The 23,401-nt window shown below is 47.3% G+C and overlaps 1 protein-coding gene and 1 long non-coding RNA gene across 4 annotated transcripts; one reads left to right on the top strand and one right to left on the bottom strand.

Annotated features, from left to right (window-relative positions):
• Bcl6 (BCL6 transcription repressor) lies at positions 1-23,401 on the bottom strand. Of its 3 annotated transcripts, none has more exons than XM_028783879.1 (10): positions 23,124-23,401; positions 13,136-13,174; positions 12,152-12,323; positions 9,825-10,046; positions 7,246-8,220; positions 6,531-6,715; positions 5,006-5,173; positions 3,386-3,516; positions 3,147-3,284; positions 1-1,226 (listed from the first exon to the last, which is right to left on the bottom strand). In XM_028783879.1, the coding sequence occupies exons 3-10, from the start codon at positions 12,310-12,312 to the stop codon at positions 1,083-1,085; spliced, it is 2,124 nt and encodes a 707-aa protein (XP_028639712.1). In that variant the 5' UTR covers positions 12,313-12,323; positions 13,136-13,174; positions 23,124-23,401; the 3' UTR covers positions 1-1,082. The 3 variants fall into 3 exon arrangements, with proteins under 3 accessions (XP_028639712.1, XP_028639714.1, XP_028639713.1); XM_028783881.1 differs by lacking the exon at positions 23,124-23,401 and adding an exon at positions 18,599-19,569; XM_028783880.1 differs by lacking the exon at positions 23,124-23,401 and adding an exon at positions 14,336-14,794.
• Positions 7,343-10,387, top strand: LOC114635185. The gene is made up of 4 exons (XR_003713422.1): positions 7,343-7,376; positions 7,480-7,570; positions 9,421-9,600; positions 9,802-10,387. It is a non-coding gene; the product is annotated as an uncharacterized LOC114635185 (long non-coding RNA).

The following is a 23,401-nucleotide window of genomic DNA, read 5'->3' as shown; positions in this document are numbered from 1 at the left end:
TGGTAGCTCAACTTTTCAATGTTTTATTCTTATGTTTTGTACAGCTATATTTTACAACGCACTAATGCAGTTTAGACACAGCCAAACCCTGTCTCCGGAGTAATTATAACGACAAGCATGACGCAGAATGTGGGAGGAGCCAAACATTCCCAAAGAGAGTCTAGTTAGTGACAACTTCAAGTCCCTGTGTCTGCCTACACTTCAAAAAGGGATGGCGCACACCTGTCCATCATTGAAAACGTCCGTGTAAAAAGGCACCGTGAGGACACGTTACAGGTATGTACAAACTGAAAACTGGAACAAAAGTATACATTTCTCCTTCTGAAGCTTTTTTTTTGTTCTTTTTGTTTTTAATACACACTTTGTAAATTGTAAACCTTCACTTGCAAAAAAATACAAATACACGGAGGCATTTTAGACAAAATATTTTCTTACTTATACAGACGCAATACTTAAAATAGTCTCTTAAGTGCTCTTTCTCAATAAAGATTCTCAGATCCGTGTCTGCCTGCAGATACAAAATCGAGCCTTTAACACAGTTTTATATTTTCAATATATCTTTTTAGGTTTATATATTTATATTTTTTATATATATATATATATATATTTATATATTTACAACTCTGCCATATATTCCTTCACCTTTGGTTAAAAAAATTAAAGCCCTCTCTTTGACAACATACTGAAGTCTTGTCTTTTAAAACAATACACATTTACATACAAAAGAGATCTCTGTTCCCACAGGACGTTTACATTTCTCATGTTGCAACCTGTCAAGTCAGAACTTATGCATTCTCCCCTACTTTGATATAGAAAATGATTTTGCTTTTTGCTGATGTGGTTTGCCTTACACATAGGAGAAGAAGCAATAGTATTTTCTTAATGTTTTATGGCAGTGTGGGAAGGGGAGCTACCTTGGCTCCCGGTCCCGCAAGCCCTACCCCCACCCCCACCCCAACTATGATTTCCACTAGTGGATGAGAGAGGCACTACATCATGGGATGACCTTTGTAAAGTGTTACAGCATCCTTTGGGTAGATTCTGAGAAGGGGCTGGAGAGGAAAGAGTCAACACTCCATGCTTCAGCAGGCTTTGGGGAGCTCCGGAGGCAGGTCAGCGGCCGACACACGGTATTGCACCTTGGTGTTGGTGATGGCGCCATGCTTCTGGCGCAGATGAAGTCGCAGTTGGCTTTTGTGACGGAAGTGCAGGTTACACTTCTCACACTGAAGAGACACCAGAAGCAAAGTGTTAGCTGTCATCCACCCAGGAAACATATTAGTGCTCAAAAGCCCACAGGAGAGGGCTGTGAAGGTTGGGTAGAGGCAGCTCCTCCCTTTTAAAGGGCAGATTTAGAACTCATACAAATCTTGGCTTCCACTGGAGGTTAAGTATACATTGTGCAAATGCCCCAGCCTTCCCTTCAGCTCATATGTCCCTCTGCCTTGAGATGTCCTTCCCTGACTTAACTGCATGATTACAAGTCTCATCCAAAAGATAAGTTCAGATGCATACAGCTCTAATTAGTAACATTTCTGAATCTAAGATAAAAGAATCCATCTCTTTGTAACTCTCAGATTTTCATCCTTGCCTCACAACTGTCCGGTGTATTAATGTCTTCGTCAGCTGGCTAATACTTTGAGGAACTTCTCACCCAAACACTGTAGTCTCCCCTTTGACCTAGCAGAACACACCTTCAGAAGAATGTGAAATCAATCTGATTGTAACCATACACATGAACTAAATAGCGTAAGTCCATGGAGATTCTTGAGTCTGGGAGATGCTTTTCTTTCTTTCCAAATGGCATAGGTCCCTTGTACCTGTGCCACCCACTGCTGTGTATCCTGGCCATATCATCTATCAAGACTGGCTTTCCCTTCTGTAAGGGATTGGGTCAATAAAACTCAAATGTCACTTTCAACTCTTACTGCCTCTGTGACTAAAATTCTAGCAGTTCATGATGCAGCTATGTGCTTGAAAAACTCAAAGCGCGGAATGGATTACTTCTCTAAACATGACCACTTTATGACGTAGGCACTATTTTCTAAATCAATGTACAGCTGAGGGAAGTAGAACAGGGTGAACATAGCTAATTTGCCAAGAAACAAGTAGAAAGTACAAAGGTCTTCATTCAAAGCCTTAGAAGCAAGTCAATGAAAGAAGACACATGTTGAAGCGTACCATCTGGGTGCCAGTGAGCCATTCAACGATTTGTTCTTGTTGCTTTGTGCCCAGCAGCACCTGAAGCGCTAGCATCAAGACCTCAAAGTAGCCTTAAACAATCCGTAAAGGTATGAGTGTGACTGCGTTTCCAATTAGATTTTATTTAGTCCTGTTCTTAGCACTGCACTAAACATGTGGGCACCTGCTCTTTCTTTTGAATTTATTGTTATTTACACACATGTATTCTAATAGCTATGCCACGTGCATGCAGGTACCCAGGGAGGCCACAAGAAGGAGATGAATCCCCTAAATTGGACTTGTGGTTGTCAACCACCCAATTCAAGTGCTGGGAACCAGATACTCTTTTGCAACAGCAGCAAGTTCTTTTAACTGCTGAACCACCCTCTGGTCCCAGCCTGTTCTTTCTTGAAACAGAGTGTGTGTCTGTGTGTGTGTTATGTGTGTATGTGTGTGTGTTATGTGTATGTGTTATGTGTGTGTGTGTGTGTTATGTGTATGTGGTGTGTGTGTGTGTGTGTGTGTGTATGTGTGTGTATTCTCGTTTTGGGGTTTCTTCTTTGCCATATTTCTCTGGTTGCTCTCCTACTCCTAAGCTTCCTTTAATACTTTCAACGTTCTTACATACATATCTAGTGTAGAGGTATCTTGGAGTTGCTCAGAAAACATTTGTGGAATGAATGGCTAACTCAATTCTGTTTCCTTTCCTAAGGCCCAGGACACCCAGACCAATGCCTCCACATCAGAGATGAACACGCTGAGACCTGGGATTGTTGAAGAAGGGAACTTGGACAATCAGGTCTAGATCTAGATCTCCTGACCATTGGTCCACTTGTACACTAGAGGTTAGAGCAAGCAGCTCTGCTGTACACTTTACCCATATCCCTCCCACCCACCCCACCCCACCCCCCAACCCTGCTCCCAGCTCCTACCCAGGACAGCCAGAAGCCACAGGGTTTACGTACATGGTAAGGTTTCTCTCCTGTGTGGATTCGCAGGTGGCTCTTTAGAGTCTGAAGGTGCCTGAAGCGGGTGCCACAGATTTCACAGGGGTATGGCTTCTCTCCAGTGTGGATGAGCACATGGGCACGGAGATGGGCCACCTGAAGGGGGAGCATAGCGTGAGAGGTGCTGACAGGATGCTGCCCGCCTATGACCAGGTGCCCATCCCCCACAGGTCCCTTTGCCACACTGCCCTGCTCACCTGCACAAATCTGGCTCCACAGGTTTCACACTTGTAGGGCTTTTCTCCAGAGTGAATTCGAGTGTGGGTCTTCAGGTTGGCTGGGCGATTGAACTGCGCCCCACAAATGTTACAGCGATAGGGTTTCTCACCTATTGACAAGACGAATGGAAAACAGAAATCATCTTTAAGGGGGGGGTGCTATACTGACCCTTACTTCCATTCAAAGCCACGTATCCCTTCCCTTCCCTACAGGGAGGTCAGAGAAAGAATCTAGGACAGCAGTTCTCAGCTTCCTAATGCTCTGACTCTTTAATACAGTTCCTCATGCTGGGATGAACCTTCTCCCAATCACAAAATTATTTTCGTTGCTACTTCATAATTGTAATGTCACTACTGTTATGACTTGTACTGAATCATACTGTCAATATCTGTGTTTTCTTTTGGCCTTAGATGACCCCTGTAAAAAGGTCATTCAACCCCCAAGGGGGTCTCGGCTCACAGGTTGAGAACCACTGATCTAGGTGCCTGCCACACACACCAACACACCCAGCAAGGGACAAGGTCAAGAAAGAAGCAGTTGGGCACGGTGGGGTGGCAACTCTATACGTAGGATGCAGTGGGGGAAGTCTCAAGAAGTCCAACCTGCAGAACCACCACTGTCATTACGGTCACTGCCTGTAGGGCTTGGGCAAGACCCAGCCCTTCTCTGGGCCTCGGTCTCCCTCTCTGAATGGGCAGGGCTGATTCAGACAACCTGGGAAGATTCTTCTGGCTCTTCCCTTGGCCAGACTGATGCAATTCTCCACTCCCTCACCAGAGAGATACTATCAGGCTGCTCCAGTTTCTCTCACAGAACATACTTTTCCGCTTGTGGCAACTACAGCTGTATTCCATTTGCTAGCAAGGCAGGGTGTGGGGCTAAGCAGAGGCTGGGCAGAGGAAGCCGATCTACAGCCGAGCCTTCCGCCATGGAAAGTTTTGGGGATAATGGGGCCACCGAAAGGTCTGATAGCTAATTAATGCTCACAACAAGGAGGTTGTGAGAAGCATCCTGGGGAAAGGAGTGTAAGTTGGTTGATAAGTCCTTGACCTGGAGAAGCTTTTCTTTTTAGCTGACTTTACCCAAACCCCAGTCCACATTGCCTCTATCAGCATTAATCTCTTCACTCGACCACAGAGATGAACACTCTGAACCCCAGCAAAGGCAGAAAGCTGGACAAAACCACAGAGGAAACACAAAGATCAAGGAGAGAGACAGAGACAAGACAGGGTTAATCCCCTGGTTCAGTGGTTCTCAACCTTCCTCGTGGTGTGAGCCTTTAAGACAGTTTCTCATGTTGTGGTGACCCTCAACCATAAAATTATATTCATTGCTAATCTGTAACTGTAATTTTGCTACTGTTATGAAACATGACCTAAATATCTGATATGCGGGATATCTGATATGTGTGACCTCTGAGAAAGAGTTGTTTGACCCCTCCACAAAGAGGTCAAGACCCACAGGTTGAGTACTGTTGTCCTAGTTGAAGCCAGGGTGGGGCATTCATCCTGCCTCACTCCAACCATGTCCCCAGGTTTGTCCTAACGTCTACTGTCTGTAACTGATGTTGGAGCACCCAGTGTGGGACAAGGCCATACCCGTGTGGACGGTCTTGTGGCTGGCGAGGTTGCCTTTGTAGCGGAAGGAGGCCTGGCAGCGGTCACATTTGTATGGTTTGTCACTGTGCGTCTGCAACATGTGCCTCTTGAGCGAGGCCTCCTCAGAAAAACGACAGTCACATTCGTTGCAGAAGAAGGCCCCGTTCTCTGCAGGACGTGGAGGGATGGCGTGTTAGCATGAGGAAACAGGATGGAGCTGAAAGTCTCCCTCCTCTGGAACTCTGCCAATGTTTCCCTGGCTCCTTCTCAACATTTATGAGAACCCATAGGACCAGTGGGGACTTTTATTTTTCTTAGCATTTAGAGTCTTGGTCAGAGAAGAGCAAGATAGGAGACAGATTGACTCTTAAGGTCAACACATTCCACTCCAGAGACTCTCCTTAGGGCCTCACTGCTTTGAGGAAGCCTTCGCTTTGCTCCTCTGGGAGCTCTGAGACGCCTTGCATACCAGTTCATAGTTCAACTTCTATTCATACGTAGCAGCCCTTGGGCAAGACACTTTTCCTCCCTAAGCGTCTCTGTGTCTCTGTCCCCAAAGCAAAGCTAATAAGCCCTGTCCTGCCCACTCATAGGGACACATCATACAATGGAAAAGAAAAAGAATGACAAATTATGGAGCCATGAGACACAGATCTAATCCACTTATCCTTTAAGTCCCCCCAGGAGGGATTGATGCTGAAGACTCCGCCATCATTTCTGCACATGCATGGATTTCTTGCCTCCAAAGCCCATCTGTAACCCTAGGACACTAACAGTGGCAGAAAGGCAAACAGAGGCCCAGTGACAGGAACAGGAATGCAGAATAAGAAAATCATCTGGGGACAGGCGGGCACAGCCCCTATGCTCCCTGACTTGTGACCCTGTGCCAAACGGCTCACTGAAAGCCACTTCTTTATTCTTTCATAATCTTTTGAAAATGGTATATCAGTGTAATTTAATCCTGATTATATATTTCCTGGGTCATAAAAGACGGTAACTAGAGCTGGGCAAAGGGTGAGGCATTTTACCAGGTTAAAAACTGAGGGAGCCAACACCGGCTACATTGGAAATGCTAATTTAATAATTTAGTTCAATAAACTTAATTCAGCAAACATTTTTTAAGTACCTCCACTGTTCTAGGACCCAACTGAGACCCATGCATTAATGAATAAGGCCAGCTTTCTCCATAGAGAATTAACAACCGACCGGAAAATGCTACCATGCACCCAGCTCAGTACAGTAGTTTGGGCACAGACAGGCTGAGAAAGCTCTGAGGGTTCCAGCAGCCCTGCAGGCTAATTACACTGTGCTGGAGTGTAGTTATCCCAGTTCAACACCTAAACTCGTTAGCTTGCTTAAGTCAGCCCAGTTCCTGAGAGATAGAAAGGGTAACTATCGCTGGTGATGGTAAGTGCCAGAGGACTTCTAACCTGGGTCATATCCCAGAGACAGCAGCACACAAATGCCAGGGAACAGAGGGGACTCCCTTCCGGGTACTGAGAGGAAGGCAGAGAAAGAGACTCACCACAGCTAGAATCCGAATACTCTGACTGGGTCTCTCCCATCTCCTCTGGGAACGTGGGCCCAGCAGTATGGAGGCACATCTCTGTATGCTGAGGGGACTGAGAGCCACAGGATGTACACTTTGGGGGGTGCATGTAGAGAGGCGAGTGGCTCTCACTGCTGCTTCGTGGGGAGGCTACCAGGGACCTGTGGTCAGGAAAAAGAAGTCTTAACACTCATCTGGGGCCATGAGACACCACCTGGTATCCATGCTAACCTCTCTCTGTGTGTCTCTCAGGCAAGCCCAGAGTCCAGAATGGCCTTCTGGAGTTCTAAGACTCAGAGCCCTCTTCTACTGGTCAACAAATGCCCAACTTCCACTTCCAGGCCCAGTTGCTTCTCCTCGGGCCAGAAGCCCACAGCCTTTCTCAGTCTAAAAGAGGGGTTCCCTGTTCCATCAAGACCACAGGAAGTGCCTTTGGGATTTGTGGAATGCCTTTCTCCCACACAAGAGAATTCTCTCTCTTGCTATGAAAAAAAAAAAAGAAAGAAAGAAACAAAAATACAACCTCAGTATAATACGTTCAGTCCTGACTCAGGCTAACTCTGGTACTAATCCCCCTCAGCATTTCAGACAAACAGAACAGCCCAGCACTCTACATCCCCCCGAAGCTAAGAGGCCTCGCAACTGTGCTCGGTAGCCCCTGACCTTAGACCCACAAGGCCTCTGAAATCACCTGTTAACGATATTATTGAGCCGGCTGGCTTGGGGGATGGTAGAGTCCTCCCCACTGGCACTGAGCTTGGTTGGAGACTGGAGATCAAGGTTCGCAGGCTCCATAGGCGGCTGGCAGGCCGGTGGTGCAGGGTAGGCTCGAGGGGAGAGGCGACCCAGCTCTGTCTGCTCAGAGCCCTCCGGCTTGGCATTCTGATTGAGGCTGTTTAGAACGATGAACTTATACTTCTTCCAGTTGCAGGCTTTCGGGTCAGTGGGGCTCTTGGCTGGAGGGGAGCCAGAGGCCTGAAGGATGCAGGCGTTCTTGCTGCTGCAGGACTCTGTGGGTGAGTTGGGCTGGCAGTCGGATTTCTGGGGACTCTGGGGACTAACCAGACCCTTCCGGTTCAAGGGTGCATTGGGGGGCTCAAAATGCAGGGCAATCTCATCCTCTGAAGAGGGTCTCTCTTCTTCTTTGCTGGCTTTGTCACAGGGGAAGTATGGGGCATTCCGAACAGAAGGGGCAGCAGGCTTGGGACCCTCAGCCACACTGTAGTGTATGTCACTCCGAGCCTCCTCTGGGACTGCTTCCTTGGGAGAGTAGATGTTGCTGTGGCACAGGCTGGGGGACACCTCCATGGCTGGCCTGCTATACTCATTAGGGACTGGCCTGGCAGTGTCGCAGGGAAGGGCTCGCTCCTTGGGAAAAGGGTTGGCCACAGGCATTCGGGGGGCATCTCGTAGTTCCTCATCGGAGAAGAGGAAGCTGCTGAGTGGGAGATGGCTATACATAGGATAAGAGGCTGGTGGTGTTGACAGGCCACTGTACAGGGGAGGGGCAAAAGCTCTGCTCTCACACCCAGGAGTATTTCTTAGTGGCATATTGTTCTCTACAACCTCACGACCTCGATAGGCCATGATGTCATGTGGCATCAGCATCCGGCTGTTCAGGAACTCTTCACGGGGTGGCTTAAGTGCAGGGGCCATTTCTGCTTCACTGTGGGGGATTAGAAAAAGAAAGACTCAAAATTAGAACTGTTAAACAGATGACCTTCCAACGACACTGTTACATAACCACATCTGGGCTTGAGTCAGCTAGGCATGGGAAATGAGACTCTGGAATAGGAAAACAGAAGTATAGGGCATTATACCCAGAAGTCCAGCAGTCTGAGGTATGGTTGGGGAAACTGAGGAAGAAGAGGTACTCATGTAATCTGTGTTTGACTGGGCATGGTCTTGTAAACGTGAGGCCCATACGTATGCATGTCTTGGAAACTGTAAGTCTTCTGATTATATAGGATTATATGGGTTATGTAAAAATTATATGGGTTACATAAAGCTTTTAAAGCCTTTATCTCATTTCACACATGTAAAACTCCTGCAAGTAAAAGCAGGCCATTTTATACTCACAGAAACTCGGAGGGAAGAATGTACACACTAGTGGTACTATACATTGAGAGTGTATCAACTAAAAGACGTGCCCCGTGTGTTCAGCAGATTTGCAGGGAGGCTGATGAAGGAGAGCAGGCAGTGACCAGCACAAAAGCCCTGGCGCTGGAGCAGTCTGGCCTAATTTGCAAAACCCAGCTCTGACCTGGAGCAAGTTGCTTAACTGTTCAGAGCGCAAGGCCTGGCCTGTGTAAAGCACTCCCAAATGATGACAATGATGAGCTCGCCGCCATTATCACCCACTGGAGACCAAAACACTGGCTGCAAGTACTTAAAGGGACTTGTGTGGGTGAAAAAGTAGGGCAGCCCAACAGGATCTCCATGAGCAGCTGGAATCAGAAAGTGAGCATTAACGAGCCAGGCTGCAGAGGTTGTAGAGAGGGACCTTGCAGCTACCCATGGTAGATGGCACGGCTGTGAGAACATGAGTTCCTAGGTCCTGGAAGTGGTCAAATATAGACTAGAAATCCCTTCTGGTAAGAAAGCAGGCAGCTATCCTAAAGCTGCAGAGTCACATGGTTCTGAAGAAGGTAAGCCTCAAGTAGCTGCTCCATTTATCAAGGCTCTTTACTCCCTCAACCCTCAGGGTCCTCGTCTTCTGATAGTGTTACTGTTTCCTACCCCTTGGGTAAGGGTTAGACCCAGTGAACTCAATTCTATTCATGAAGTGTCCTCCCAAACATGAGCGTGATGATGGAGATGAGCAACGTAAGTTAACTGTAAGCTCAAACAGCCTATGTTTTGGTAGAGAATGAAGGCACATACATAAATGGTTTATAATAGAAGTCTCCAGGAGTCCTAACGTGCAGACAAACGTTAGAAGAAGGAAGGTCGGAAGGAAAAGTAAAATGCTGCCTGCCAAACACAGATGAGCCAAGGACGTCAGAAAACGGTCCATGAAAAAGGCTTCAAGATTGGGCCTTGCAAGGTGAGAGGGAAGAACGACTCAAGGGACATAGGGTGGAGGTAGGTGGATGGGGGTACACAGGACATACATATGGGCTGCTGCAAGGAATGGCGTCTGCCTAGAACACATGAATATAGAGTAGAAAGGGAGGTGTCACATGTCATCAAGGCTATCACAGCATGCATGACTTCTGATCTGGAACTATCCTTTCTGCATCCACAGCTTCTACCTAGGTAGTGGCTCACCTGGCCTTGATGAACTTCCTGCATGTGTCGACAACATGCTCCATCTGCAGGTACATGGCTGTGCTCATCACAGCCATGATGTTGCCTTCCCTCAGGTTGAGCCTAGATGTGTACATGAAATCCAAGAGGATGCAAAACCCCTCAGGGCTGATCTCAGGGTCCAGATTGATTACACTAAGGTTGCATTTCAACTGGTCAGTGAAGATGCTGTAGAACAGGCCACTGTAAAGCAAACAGAGTTGTCACCATAGTGGTCACAAAGCATCTCTGTATCTTGTCGTCCTGGAGCCCAGATCCCAGAGCTCTGTGGTACTTAATAATAACTTCTACTTGTGGAAAGCCTAGCAGATGCCAGCAATTCCTGAAGCATTTTACAAGTGTACATTAGCTGACGTTCTCCCTAATCCTGTAAGATTATACCACCATGTTCTACCTTTACACATGGAGAAACTGAGCTAGAGGAGCATGGGAGATAGTCTTGGAGCTGTTTTTCTTTTGTCTAACTTAGCATTCACCCGCTCCTACTTCATGTGTTTGGTATGAGTATTTCCCTTGCTTTATCACAATACCCTTAGTTTTAGAAGTCTATGGCGTGAGGACCGAGTTGGGGATGGACAATTGGTGACATATGCATACTTATACTCCAAGCCCTCGGATAACTACAAAGTCCAACGATTATCAGAAGGGCGATTATTCCTAGAAGATCCAAGTCTAATCCTAAGCCATGCCTCCAGGTCATATTGTCTAGTCAGTTAATAATTTTAAGACTGTCATCAGAATTCTCATTCTGGGTGGCTTGCCAGAAATGAGCCAAGGCCTTCCCCAGGAAGTAGCTCTTCAACTGGCTTTAATTTCTCTATGTCTTGGTTTCCCTGTCTGCTAAGTAAAGGGATATTTTTGAATGTGCTTAGTTGTGGCAAGAACAAAAAAGTATTAGGGGTGTACACTGGTGCAGGTCACAGTAAATGCTAAACACTAGCTATTACTTTATATCTCTGTGAATTCCTCTTCCCCATGTTTTACATTTTTAATGCACCTTTACACTTGCTGTCTGTCTCTGTCTCTCTGTCTCTGTCTCTTTGTTTCTCTCTCTGTCTCTGTCTATCTCTGTCTTTCTTTCTCTGTCTCTTTATTTCTCATTCTTTGTCTCTCTGTCTCCCTCTCCTTTTCCCTCTCCCCCCACCCTGCTCTGTGTGCGTGTAAATATGCTATGTCATGAGAGTGGAGGTCAGAGGACAACTTGTGACAGTCACTCCTCTCCTTCTACCATGTGGGTCCGGATGCTGAACTTACATCATCAGGCTTGGTGGCATGTGCCTTTACCCACTCAACCATCTCATCAGCCCTTCACGTTATTTTTTTAATGCTATTATTAGACATTGGTTAAGTTCTCTAATTGCAATACAGAGCCCTATATCATTACACAGACATGTGCCTTCCTTTCATTATTTCTAAAATGGAGAACTAGTGTCAGTCACAACAGACAGCTAGTAGGAAGCCCTTAGAAATGACTTAATACACTATGGCACAGAAAAGTTAAGATTCAGGAAAATATGAAGAATTAGGTGGCTTACTCACTCATGCTTAAACCATGGAAATATAATTACAGTATAACTTAAGTAGAATAATCTGGGCATGGTGAGTTACACCTATATTCCCAGTACTTGGGGTAAGAGAATCAGAATTTCAAGGCCAGCCTTAGCTAAGTATTATGTCCAAGACCAGCTTAATCTACATTAAATCCTGTCTCAAAACAAACAAACAAACAAAAAACAACAACCAAAAAATCCTTTTAGGGTAGTGGCGGCAAATGCCTTTAATCCCAGCACTTGGGTGGCAGATGCAGGTGGATCTCTGTGAGTTCAAGGCCAGCCTAGTCTACAGATCAAGTCCCAGGATGGTCAGGGCTACACACAGACAGACCCTATGTTGAAAACCAAAAAGCCATTTTTTAAAATAAAGTACAGTCATGGCATAACATGTCAAAAGCTTTCACAATTGGCTAAACTATTTAGAAACTCTTAGGTTTCATCTTCATACTGGTTAACTGAAGATACTCTCTCTGCTGCTCTCAAATCATATCAAATGCATCTTGGCTTTGATGGTATATGATTTCTTCACTCATTATTCCTTCGGAACAGCACTGCTTTTCCAAAGGTGTGCTCATTCAATTGTTTTCTGAGAGCCCACAATGCCAGGCCATTTGCTGAGATCTGGAAACTAAGGAATGGTCATCTCGGACATAGAGAATGACCTATGTATTCATCTCGCTGGCTGCCAATCTGAGCTCCTCTTGTTGCAGTCCCCTTCACGCCGAGACCACTCACCTGCAGGCCATGAGCACTGTCTTATGAGCTCTAAACTGCTCACGGCTCACCACGATGACAACATCAGTCAAGATGTCCCGACTCCGGAGGCGATTAAGATTGAGAAGAACATCACTAGCATGGCGGGTGAACTGGATACAGCTGTCAGCCGGTGAGGCCATGTTGTGTTTCCCTGAACAGAAGTTAAAACTCCTATTACTCCTTGAGAACCTAGTCCCTGCTTACCAGGAGTACTAAGCAGATGGCTTAGCCTGATAAGCTATCAAGTGCAACTCAGGTCTATAGTGGACAATTCATAGCCCGTTTCTGGACATTCCTTTTCATAGCTGTCAAATGGGGAGAATGAAAGCTCTTTGGGGGAAAGGGGAAGGGAAGGGCTCCTTGTGAAGTGCTTTTCCGCATACTAAACACTCTGCCAAGCATTGAGAGGCACTGAGTGTGTTGCAACGGAGAAAACCACTCTTGGAGAGTTACCCAGCTTGCTTTGCCTTTCACCAGCTCTGTTACTTGGAGTGTGCTGTTACTGTTTCTGAGCTTTCATTTCCCAAAATAGGAACAGCAATACCTATGTGGTTTTTAAAATTAGAATTATGTGCCTACACCATAATAAGTTCTTATTAAAAAAAAAGTGCAGCTATTTTTATCAGTATGTCATTTCACTATTCATCCCAGGCTCTGAGATTTTGAGTTGCTTCGTTCAATAGTTTGAGTGCTTAGCACTCACATAATCCTGGCAGCGTAGGCCACCAGGTTTTACAAGAATGAATAATACCATACATACAATGGTATGAAGTCAGTTAGTGAAGGGTCAGAGGGGTGAGACCTGAGATCTGTATGAAAAGAGTTCATTCTCCTTGTTCATCAAGTCAAAGTGGCAAATCTTCACACACACACACACACACACACACACACACACACGCATGGGTAAAACTTAAGAGAAAAATTCACCAACAAATTTTATAGTATATAATTTGATTTACTCACCCAATGTCTTGCTTCACAGTCCAAAATTTTGCTTTAAAACTGCAAAGAAGAGAGCAAGCAGAGATTGACTAAATGAGTATAAGATTGTCCACTCCAGTCTTATTTTAGGACACACGTAGCTAGCTTTGCTTTGATAGCTGCAGCCTGCCAGCTGGTGCAGTTTTCCCACAAGCTAGCAAACATATTCCAGCTCAGTTCTTACAGAAACAACAGGCACTCAAAGCCATTTGGTTACAATGCCTTATCTCTAGGGATGTCATTGCATACACTAATTACATATACCTGCATACATATATTTTCTTTCTTAGGGTAAAAAAAATATATACATCAAAAGGCCATTTGAGTTTATGAGAAAGAAAAAAAAAGTAGTTCTTTCAATATTAATGATAATGATTCTTCAGGGACCTAAAAACACTGGATGCTATTCAAACCCTTGCTAAAAATATTATCTTTCAAGTCGTAGAATGATTCCACAAGACTGATAGGGCCAATATCTTTATCCTTATTTCTCTGGTGATGAAATTGAGACTCAGGGTTCAAATGACTTGTTCAGGACAAACAGCCAGGCAGTATTTCCTGATTCTCTGGAACGCTTCAGACTGAATACCAACTCTAGAATAAAACCTGAGACACCATGTTTATGCATTCCTTGGGTATCTCTGCCCTCTTTTTTCAAAGTTTCCCCTCCCTCTGTTTCCAGGTCTAAAACTAGACAGAGGGCTGACCATAGCTTCCAAGTTTGAGCTCCTCCCAGCTGGTGAAAGATTTAACTCTGTGGTTTATCTGAGAACTGGCCAGGGAGCCTTCAAGAGATTTAATGAAATATGTTCTCTCTCCAAATTGGTTTCTCTAAAACAAAAACCATTAGAAGCAAAGGTGCAAGATTTTCCTTTATGATCGAATGTGGGCTGCAAAAGAGGAGCCATAATATATTGGAACTCTCTTCTGCCATTTAAACAGCACAGCCCTTAAGAGCTGCTTTCCGGGTAAAGGGGCCTAAGGCCAGTGAGGTCACATTGGGCCATGTAGATAGTTGATGGGCTGGCCCTAGGTCTCCTGGCTCAGATTCCTGTCCACTTTCCAAGTCAGTCTACGTGCCGTAGGACACACAGGACAGCAGCACCCTGAGGTGGGTGAATCTCAGTTTAAAGCTCCTTCCCCCACACAAACTTTGCCCCATTCCATGCTGCTGAGTCTTACCAAATGAGCACTCTAAAATGTGAGGTTTCTTTGAGTCTGTAACCAAACACTCAGATATTTCTCTGTGGTCCCAAGTGCCAGTCAGTCAATCTCTTCGGCTTCAAGGTTAATACATGCATGCGAGTGAGTGGGTCTGGGGTAGGAAATGGGGGAAGAGAGAAGACAGAAAACGACAAAAAGAATCTATTTCTTCTTGAACCTTTCCTAATTAAGAGTGAGTAAAAAGATTTCACTTGGTAGTCACCCAAGTCCAGTGACTGTCTCTTTTGACAATAAATGCGGAAGCCACGTGACATTTATTTACTAGCTTTCTCCTTGCTTCCCCGTGGAAGAGAACCACATGCCGAATCCTTGGGCTTCTACCACCAGCTCACTTGTGGATTTCCAGTCACAGACTTTTGGAACCACAGGAAGCCCAGATTTGCCATTTCACCAGGACAAGTGGTGATGACTCACTCCAGAAGAGGAACGAAGCAAACAAACAACAACAACAACAAAAGGCAGCCCTTCTACGTCCTCTGACAGCCTGGCCTTGGGCTTTTTACCTTAAGCCTGTCTCCATCAACAAAGCACATGCACACACACAAGGACAGGCTGAGTTCTATGGACTCATCCCTCTCAACAGATCCACTTCTCTGTCAGCAGACAGGTTCCACAGCTCCCCAGAGTGGGGGCTAATGTTGGAGCTGAATGCTGCCTCCCCCCAGACACTGCAGAGATGAAGGCTCCACCAGCATTCATCTTGTTTGTTGAACAACCCACTCATCTCTCTCCCACTCATCATTGGACCCACATCTTTATAACGGCTAGGAGTATAAAGTATAAAGTATAAAGTATAAAGTATAAAGGAAACTGAGGCTCCCAGAACAAGCCCTTGCCCAAGATCTCAAAACCATTCTCCAACAAAGTTCTATGCAAACAACCCCAAGGAGAATCAGGCAGGCAAGGACAGCCGAACCAGAATCGGGTCTTCGCTCAGAAATCGGGTCCAGCCTCAGAAATCCCCAACTAACCGATCCATGCATTCTTTCCCTCCGTGGGGCACTTTCCTAATGTACTTTGAATGAGACAGCTTTACTTGAGGCGCTTCCAATGGAAGGGGAGAGAGACAGGAAGGAGAGAGAGAGAGAGAGAGAGAGAGAGAGAGAGAGAGAGAGAGAGAGAGAGAGAGAGAGAGAGAGAGAGAGAGAGAGAGAGAGAGAAAGAGAGAGATCTGAGAGTCGAGGGGAAGGGGAAGAGAGCACAAGAGCCAATACAAAGGACTCCTTTTCCTTTGGGGAGGGGGGAGGGGGGAGTGGCAGCCGCACTTGCCTGTTCACACACACCCGCACAAACCCCAGCCCTACCGCCTGGCAAGCTTGCGCAGACTTGCTCACCGCACCTAGCTGTACCTGTCCTCCTGGGACCGCCCACCCCCTGGCGATCGGCTGGCACTGCTGTCCATCCACCTCGAAGCCGGGAAGATTCGGCCCGGGCCGAGTGGTATGACTGTAGCAGCTAATTTGGTTACAATCAAATAAATGTTTTCATGCACCTCGGTAGCTAGCATTGTGTGTCTTTTTTTTTTTCCTGTTACTCTGTCAAAGCAGGGGGCCACGAGGGGAATGGAACAGCCCTCTCATTCCCGGAACATAGTCGATCTCAGCTCTGAGGATTTCACAGAACACTCCTGCCCAGCACAGTCTCCAACGAGAAGTAACTTTCCAGGAAGCCGCGGCCTGACAGTCCAGCCCGGGATCTCTGGCTGCGCGGCGCTGACCAGGGACAGAGCACCCTTTTCCCCTAAGTCCCACACAGGTTCCGGGTTCCAGGCCTACTCCACTGAGTCCCCATTCCTGCCCCCCAGCCAGCTAAAAGCCGCAGAGAGTGGAGCCCAAGAGTCTGGGGACAGTCAGAGGCTCGCTTCATGATTTATATTTTGCCCTATTCTGGCCACTGCGTTTGCTTTTGTTTTGTTGTTTGTCTTAGGGTCTTGATATTATTTCTTGAGTTTTCTTTTTGTCTTCCCGCTTACTACCTCCTTCCCTGCTTTAGAAAGGAATGGGTAGGTGAGAAATTAAAGTAAAATGATTGAGTTCCCGGGACTAAGAATCTCCACCCTTGGAGGAACCTGGCCGAATTTTTTTTGGGGGTGGGGGTGGGGGTTGGGGTGGTGAGGGACTAAACCTGGAAGAAAAGTAAACTGAAAGCCCCTTCCGCCTACGTTGGCAAGAAAGGGTAGGTTTCCGCCCAGCCTTCTTTAGAGCTGGAGCTACCAGGCTGAAGCCAGACAGGCTCTGGAATTTCAGTGTCTTATTTTCCTGAAACCGTGGAGACTAGGTCACAGGGCCCACGCCAGTGCAAGCTCTGACACACGGCAGGGTTGCCTCGCCTTCCCAGAAATGAACCCCCTGTGGCCAACCTCTACGTGCCTAGCCTAGCGCCTTTGGGGGGGTCTGCATAACCTCGGTCCAGTCCTAAAAGTAACGGATAGCATCGTTGCACTGTACATCCTTTTAGCGATGGAGGCGGGATCAGGCTCGCACCCCAGAAATGGGTTCTCACTGGTCCCCTGTTTTGTTGTTTCTTTGTCCCTCGGTATGGGCTAACTGTGACAAAAGGAATTTTATATGGGACAGAAATGAATATCCGCAGAGTAATCATTTGCACTTACTGGAAGCGCAATCATAATGGTGTATTTACCTCTGTCTAACGCTAGAGGGAGGTCTCCATCAAGGCTAGAAACTATAGCAGGCTGCTCGCCCCGCCCCTCCTTCCCATTGACCTAGTTTGGCCAGTGTCTGGATTTAGAGAACGCTTTTCCACTTCTCTCTATCCAGGATGGTTGTTGGATTATTGGTAATCTAATAACTCCAATAGCTCGCCGAAAAATCTAAACAGGATTCTTAAAATGTAAATCACTGTCTAGGGACAAGGAGTTTGAAGGCGTGGGAAGGGGTAAGGGGAAAGGGGATGAAACATGTCTCTGGACTCCAGCAGGAGCGCTCTTTTCTAACAGGGTGCTCAGGTCTAGCCACCCTGTTCTGGCGATAATGGGTAGAGTCAAAGCTTTGCTTCTGTTCTGGAGGAAGGGAAGGACAATATTGGTGCTCTTGCCTCTGGGCCGAGGTGAGACAAAAGATAAAAAAGAGAAGTTGATAGTGCGATGGATTCCGCAGCTGCATGAGCTAACCAGAGGACTTTGTGTCCTGACTTTCATTTCTGTTACGTGTCCTCCCTCAGAGCTCTTGCTAGCCTGCAAGCTTCGAGGAAATGCAATAAAATAAAGGGATGTGTTTTATCATCAAGAGCTGGAGAGCTGAAGGGACGCTCCCCATGTGCCTGGTTGAGACAGACTCCAGAAGGCCTGCCGACAAAGCCAGCAAACCATGTCCTTCAGAAGAGATCTCTTCCCTCATCCTGACTGGACTGAGATCGGCAATGGGGTGGGCGGGGTACTGTGGGGCAGGAAAGAGAGGCATGATCTCCCCAAACAAACAATGCCTTTTAAAATTCGATCTAGACAGAAGTCAGCCAAGGTCTTTATTCACGTTAATGAAGATGGAAGGCACTAACTGTCCTTGGAAAGCGATGAGTCAAACTTGACCGCGCTTCAGACACGTCCCCAGATTCGTTTCCAACCAGAACAGAGGCGCATTTCTCCACGGCGGCCTGGGACAACTCCCGCAGTGATAGAGGATGAACTGGATTCCTCTCCGCCCCGGTGGGGGGTGGGGGGTAGGGGTGGGGTTAAGGGGGGGACGACAGCTGTGTCTCTGCGTTGAGGACGCCACTAGAGGCCGCCAGCACGTCGGTGCAAGCGGGCCATCTCAGTAAAGAGCTTTGAGAAAGAAAACTACGGAGGAGATAGGGTACAAATTCTCAAAGAATAAAGCTCTATTTTATTCACAGCCCCTACAGACACGCGCGCGCACACACACCTGATTTCTCCACAGGCCACTAAGTAAAGGATAAACTGCGTGAAAAGAGAGTGAGTTCGGAGTCCAAGCTTACAGAAAGCCGATGATGAACAACCCCAACTAGACTAAGTAGTTTCTGGCCACTCAAACTCTCAGAACAAGCATGCACTATAGCTTTGAGATGCCCCACCCCCTCACACCTCTATAACCTTTCCGTGTCTATTGTCAAAAACTTTAAGGTAAAGGGAACAGTTTCCAATGTGCATTGGAGACTCCAGTGACCTAAGGTTTAACTGCTCTCCCCTGCTATTAGATGAACTGGAATAAACTCCCTTGATGAAGTCTTTGAAATTCAGAAACTTACTGTTAGGCCTGAGTCCGCAATTGCAATGAAGTAATTTAAATCTTAAAGCTCCCGAGAGTCTGGGCGCAATCCTTCTGCTACCTGGAGAGGCCACGAATGTCCTTAAAGACAGTACTTTTTCTCAGTTGAGACAGATACTGATGGATGACTGAGAAATTGTGGATGTGGATGGTATGGGCATATGATTTTCATCTGTCTCATCAAAACTTTGGAAGTCGGATGCTGTCTTCATTGGAGAATGCCCTTCTCAGTTCTAGTATCTGATCAGAATCCAGAGACCACCGCTCCGGGCGCAAACCTTGACCATGAACGACCACTAGGTGGCGGACTCAGTCCGTTCAAGAATCACCCTGTTACCACAGCCTTCTATACTGGGCAACCCTGACCAGCGCGTTTTTGTCTCTCTTGGGGGTGGGGGTGGGGGGGGCGTTGCTTCCAAAACTGAAGTCGGAAAACACTTAGTTGAGCAGATGTAATTCCGTTCTTCCGATGCTCATGCCTCTAGCTGACACCATACGGTTTCAGGAGCTGCTTTAAGCGTATCATTTGAATATTTGTTCCCTTCGTCCCTTCCTCAAAGCTTTCAAAAAGAACCACACCTGAAAGAATTAAGAGAGACTCTTGCCAAAGACAGAAACAGAGAGAGGGGAGAGGGAGGAAGGCGGAGGGAAGCAAAAGTCAGGAATAACCCCATGATCCATACCCACGGAGGAAGGGGGGACCAGAGGTAAGCCCTTCACCCACTGAGCAAAGCAGGGGTGCGGAACCGAACAGAATACGGTCTTTGGAGGTGCTACTGGTGTGTAATTGGGAAGCAGGAAGGGCTAGGAGGAGCGAAAAGAAGCTAACCAGCAGAGCCAGTGTGCAGAGTCGCGCGTCACTGCTGCGGTCCCACTTGTTGCGCAGTGTAGGAAACCGGCACGCGCCACGCTACTTCGAGTCTCACAAGGCTGCAGCCCAGCCTACCGCTGCTCCCTGCGGTCCACAAACCTCTCCCCCAACACTCCGACACAAGCCACCAGGGCCCCCGGGGAAACTACAACACTTTCAGTTCTATGGTTTTACACACCAAAAAAAAAAAAAAAATCCTCTTTAGCTCAGAATCAGACCATCTATCGACTGCGAGTACCTGAAGTCAAGTCTGAGGGGGAAAATAGCTACATCAATCCAGAGAGGTCGCTGCTAAGAGCCAACTCTATCCCACCTCTTCTCCACTCCTACAAGTGTGTCCGTTGAATTACGGGGAAGGACATCGCCTGTAAGGACACCATACTAGTTTGGAAAACAACGTGTTTCTATCTTATTTGAGAGATTAGCTGCAAAGTATTGATTTTAAGTTTCATCTCTCTTTTTTTTTTCAATCTCTCGGGGTGGGGGTGAAGCAGATTCCGCTCATTTCACAATTGTTTTTCGAATATTTGACTTTTATCAATAGTTTTACTCACCAAGGGGTGGCGCTGCCGCACTACCTCCCCTGAAACTTAAGTTTTTCACAACAGAGGGGGATATCCCCAGCAGGGGACAGAGGGAAGGAAAGATTTTGACATCTAGACATGGCATTTACTCAACCCATAACTGGAACTCCTCAGGGCTCAGCAAACGACAACTTAGAAATGTAGGATGCCATTCCTGACCACCAAGGCCAGAAGAAATTAGTCTTTTCAAGAAAACACTCCTGTGAACCCTCCAAAACTGAGGCGAGGAAGAGAGTTGTTAGCGAATACCGGTTTCCTGGTTGTCTCTGCTCAAGTCACTTGGTTGTCTGGAACAGTATCTAGCCTTATTGACACTACCAACAGATCCTTAAAATCACCCAACGCCTGGAAGTATTAGAAAAGAAATTCTTCCAAATAGGATACTGGAAACTTCTATTTATAAACTGGGGTGGGGTGGGGGGGAGGTGTCCATCTACAGCTTTCTATTTTGGCCTTGGGACTCAACTGCTGTCATTTTAGCAAGAGAAATGTCCATCTCCTGGTGCTTTCCTCTCCATTTCCTCTTCCCCTGGGGACAAATATCTTTCCTTCTTTTATTAAAATCAGTATATAAAGAAGAATATGATTTCACCTAACTCCTTTGAGCTCATGTTTGCTACCTCCAGGAATAGCGTGTGGACTAGGGCCAGATGAACTTCAACTTGGTCTGCAGGCTTATGAGGTCCTGCTCAAGTGCCTGCCAAAGGCTCTTGACAGTAAACTGAGCAAAACAGATACCTGTCTCTGGACGGATCACGCTGCCCCCTCCCCTATTTTAAAAGTTGTTTATTACTTACACACACACACACACACACACACACACACACACACAGACACACACACCTCGCAAAGAAAAAGGGAAACCAGCGAACTGCAGAGGAAGCCAGCGGCATAGCTCAGAGCCACAAACTGTATTTCTAAACAGTCTTTTCCGAGAGGGTCCCTCTCTCTTGCTTGCATCCCCCCTTCCATTCCTTGCTCTTTTCTTTCTTTCCTTCTTTCTTTCTTTCTTTCTTTCTTTCTTTCTTTCTTTCTTTTTGTGGATACTAATATCCACTGGCACTGCAATATTTTCCTCTGAGAACTATACAATGTTTGAAGAAAAGAAAGGACAAAGATAAAATCACTTCTTAGCGGATGGGGTGCGATGCTTTTCTCTACTGCAGTCAACGACCCTGTAATCGCTTTGGAGTTCCAGCGCCGGGTTTGAGGTCATTTCTCACTATCCCTAGCACAAAAACTAAATCTCTATGAGAGGGAGCACAACACAGAGGTTATTTATTTTACTCTTAAAATATATATATATATTGTTCGGTGCTGTTGTTTTTCATGGGGGACTTTTAAAACTCATTTTTGCAAACACTAGCTCCATTTCTCGCCAGGGTTCCAATAACACAGTATTATACAGGCAACGCAACCCGCAGTTCTCAAGACATTTAACGTTCACTGTTCACTGTTTCCGGCAGGGGTGGCCTCTAGCTCCCGCTGGCCCCCAGGCAGCGATTTCCTAGGTTCCAACTCCCAACCCACTCCCGCCCCGGGCCGCCGCCGCCGCCGCCGCTTTTCCCCATTCTTATTCCCTCGAGGAGAGCCACAGGTTGCAAATCCAACCAACCTCGAAATCTGTTTTTTTGTTTTGTTTTGTTTTGTTTTTGCAAAATCACTCACAAAGCTCTCCCTTTCGCACCCGCTCCTCCCGTCCCGGGTCCCCCAGCCAGAACCACAAAGTGCCCCTTCTTCCCTCCCTGATCTTGCAAATCAGGAACGCAGGCTGGGATTCTGTTTTTCTTCCTTCGCCCAAAATAAGGACCTTGGGAATCTGAAGCGTGGCGTCCGCTATACCCGGGGCCATAGCTGCCTTTTTTTTTTTTTTTTTTTTACACAGCTTGCACCAAGGGGGAAAAATGAAATTAAATTTAGGAAAGGGGGGGAACTACCGCTAAGAGCCAACAGAGTCACGCAGCACCCAAAATACAAACACCGCGGCCGCCAGAAATCCCTCCACCTCCCGGAGCTCTGGGCTGGCTGGCCAAGACCCTCCCGGTCCCGCACGCTGAAAGCGCCGCAGGTGCAAAAAAAAAAAAAGAAAAAGAAAAAGAAAAAGAAAGAAAGAAAAAGAAAAAAGAAAAGAAAAAAAACCGCGCACCCCTTTCCCGCCCACCCCCAAAATCCCTGTCCCGCCTTCAAGCCTCCTTCCTCGGGCTGGGCAGACCGAGCGCACCCGGGTTCCCGACTGTCTCCACTCCAACCAAGAAAGACTAATTTTCAAAGTATTCAACGTCCCCGCCCCCCCCCCGTGCAAGCGAAGCCTCCCCAAAACACTGTCTCTCCTTGGGAAGATCACGGCTCTCAAAGGAAACTGCAGACACGATACCTCATCTGGCTTTATGACCAAAAAGAAAAGGGAAAATAAAACAACCAGCCGAGGAGTTGGCTTGCATTCCCCCCGCTGACTCCCGGCTCGGGTGCAAGGCAGGGACTGTGCGGGACCCCGGGCTGGTGGACGGCCGCCAACGCGGGCACCGGGAGAACTGAGCGGGGAGGGAGGCAGCGGCGGGGAAGGCAGTTTGCAAGCGAGCAGAGAAAGCAAGCCAAGCCGCGCGAAGCCGGCGGGGCCGCCGCGGTCCGCCCTCCCAGGCCGCGCAGCCCAGCGCCCGCCGCCCCGCGCCCCTGCGTCTCCAAACACCGAAACAACACCGGGCAGGGCGGCACAGCCTCCCCGAGGCGGCCGAGGCGCTCCGAGACAGCAAGAAAAAAAAAAAAAGAAGAAGAAGAATACGTATGCGTAAAGCTAGATCCTACAGTGGGAGAGACGTGGGGCTGATCTTCGGCATTTATTTTAACACCTGACAGCTAGAATCAATAAATAGATACATTTATATCAATAGATACACATAGGAAACTTGGAGCCAAAGCATTTGGCAAAAGCGGAAAAAAAAGAATTAAAAGGTAAAATAATGATCATGAGCAGCGGCGGCGGCAGCGGCACCAGCGGCAACAGCGGCGGCGGCGGCAGCAGCAGCGGCGGCGGCAGCAACAGCAATAATCACCTGGTGTCCGGCCTTTCCTAGAAACTTCTTGCATCACCACTTCTAAGAACCCCAGTTCTAAGAATCAACAGAGCTCAATTCTCGGAATTTGAGCTGCGGGCTTTACCATTGCTTCACGGCAGGGGAGGACTCGGTGGCAGCGGCGCGCGCCGCGGCGCCTTCTCGGCCGGCAGAATGCCTTGGGGCCGCGCGGCTCGCCGCCCTAGGGTGTAGATCGGGGTTCCCGTAGCACTATCGCCCGGAACACCGGGGGTCCCGCGGCGGGGGCGCGCGGCTAC

Source organism: Grammomys surdaster, unplaced genomic scaffold, assembly GCF_004785775.1.
Source record: "Grammomys surdaster isolate TR1022 unplaced genomic scaffold, NIH_TR_1.0 1166, whole genome shotgun sequence".
NCBI classification, from domain to species: Eukaryota; Metazoa; Chordata; class Mammalia; order Rodentia; family Muridae; genus Grammomys; species Grammomys surdaster.
This window is presented reverse-complemented; position numbering and strand designations above follow the sequence as displayed.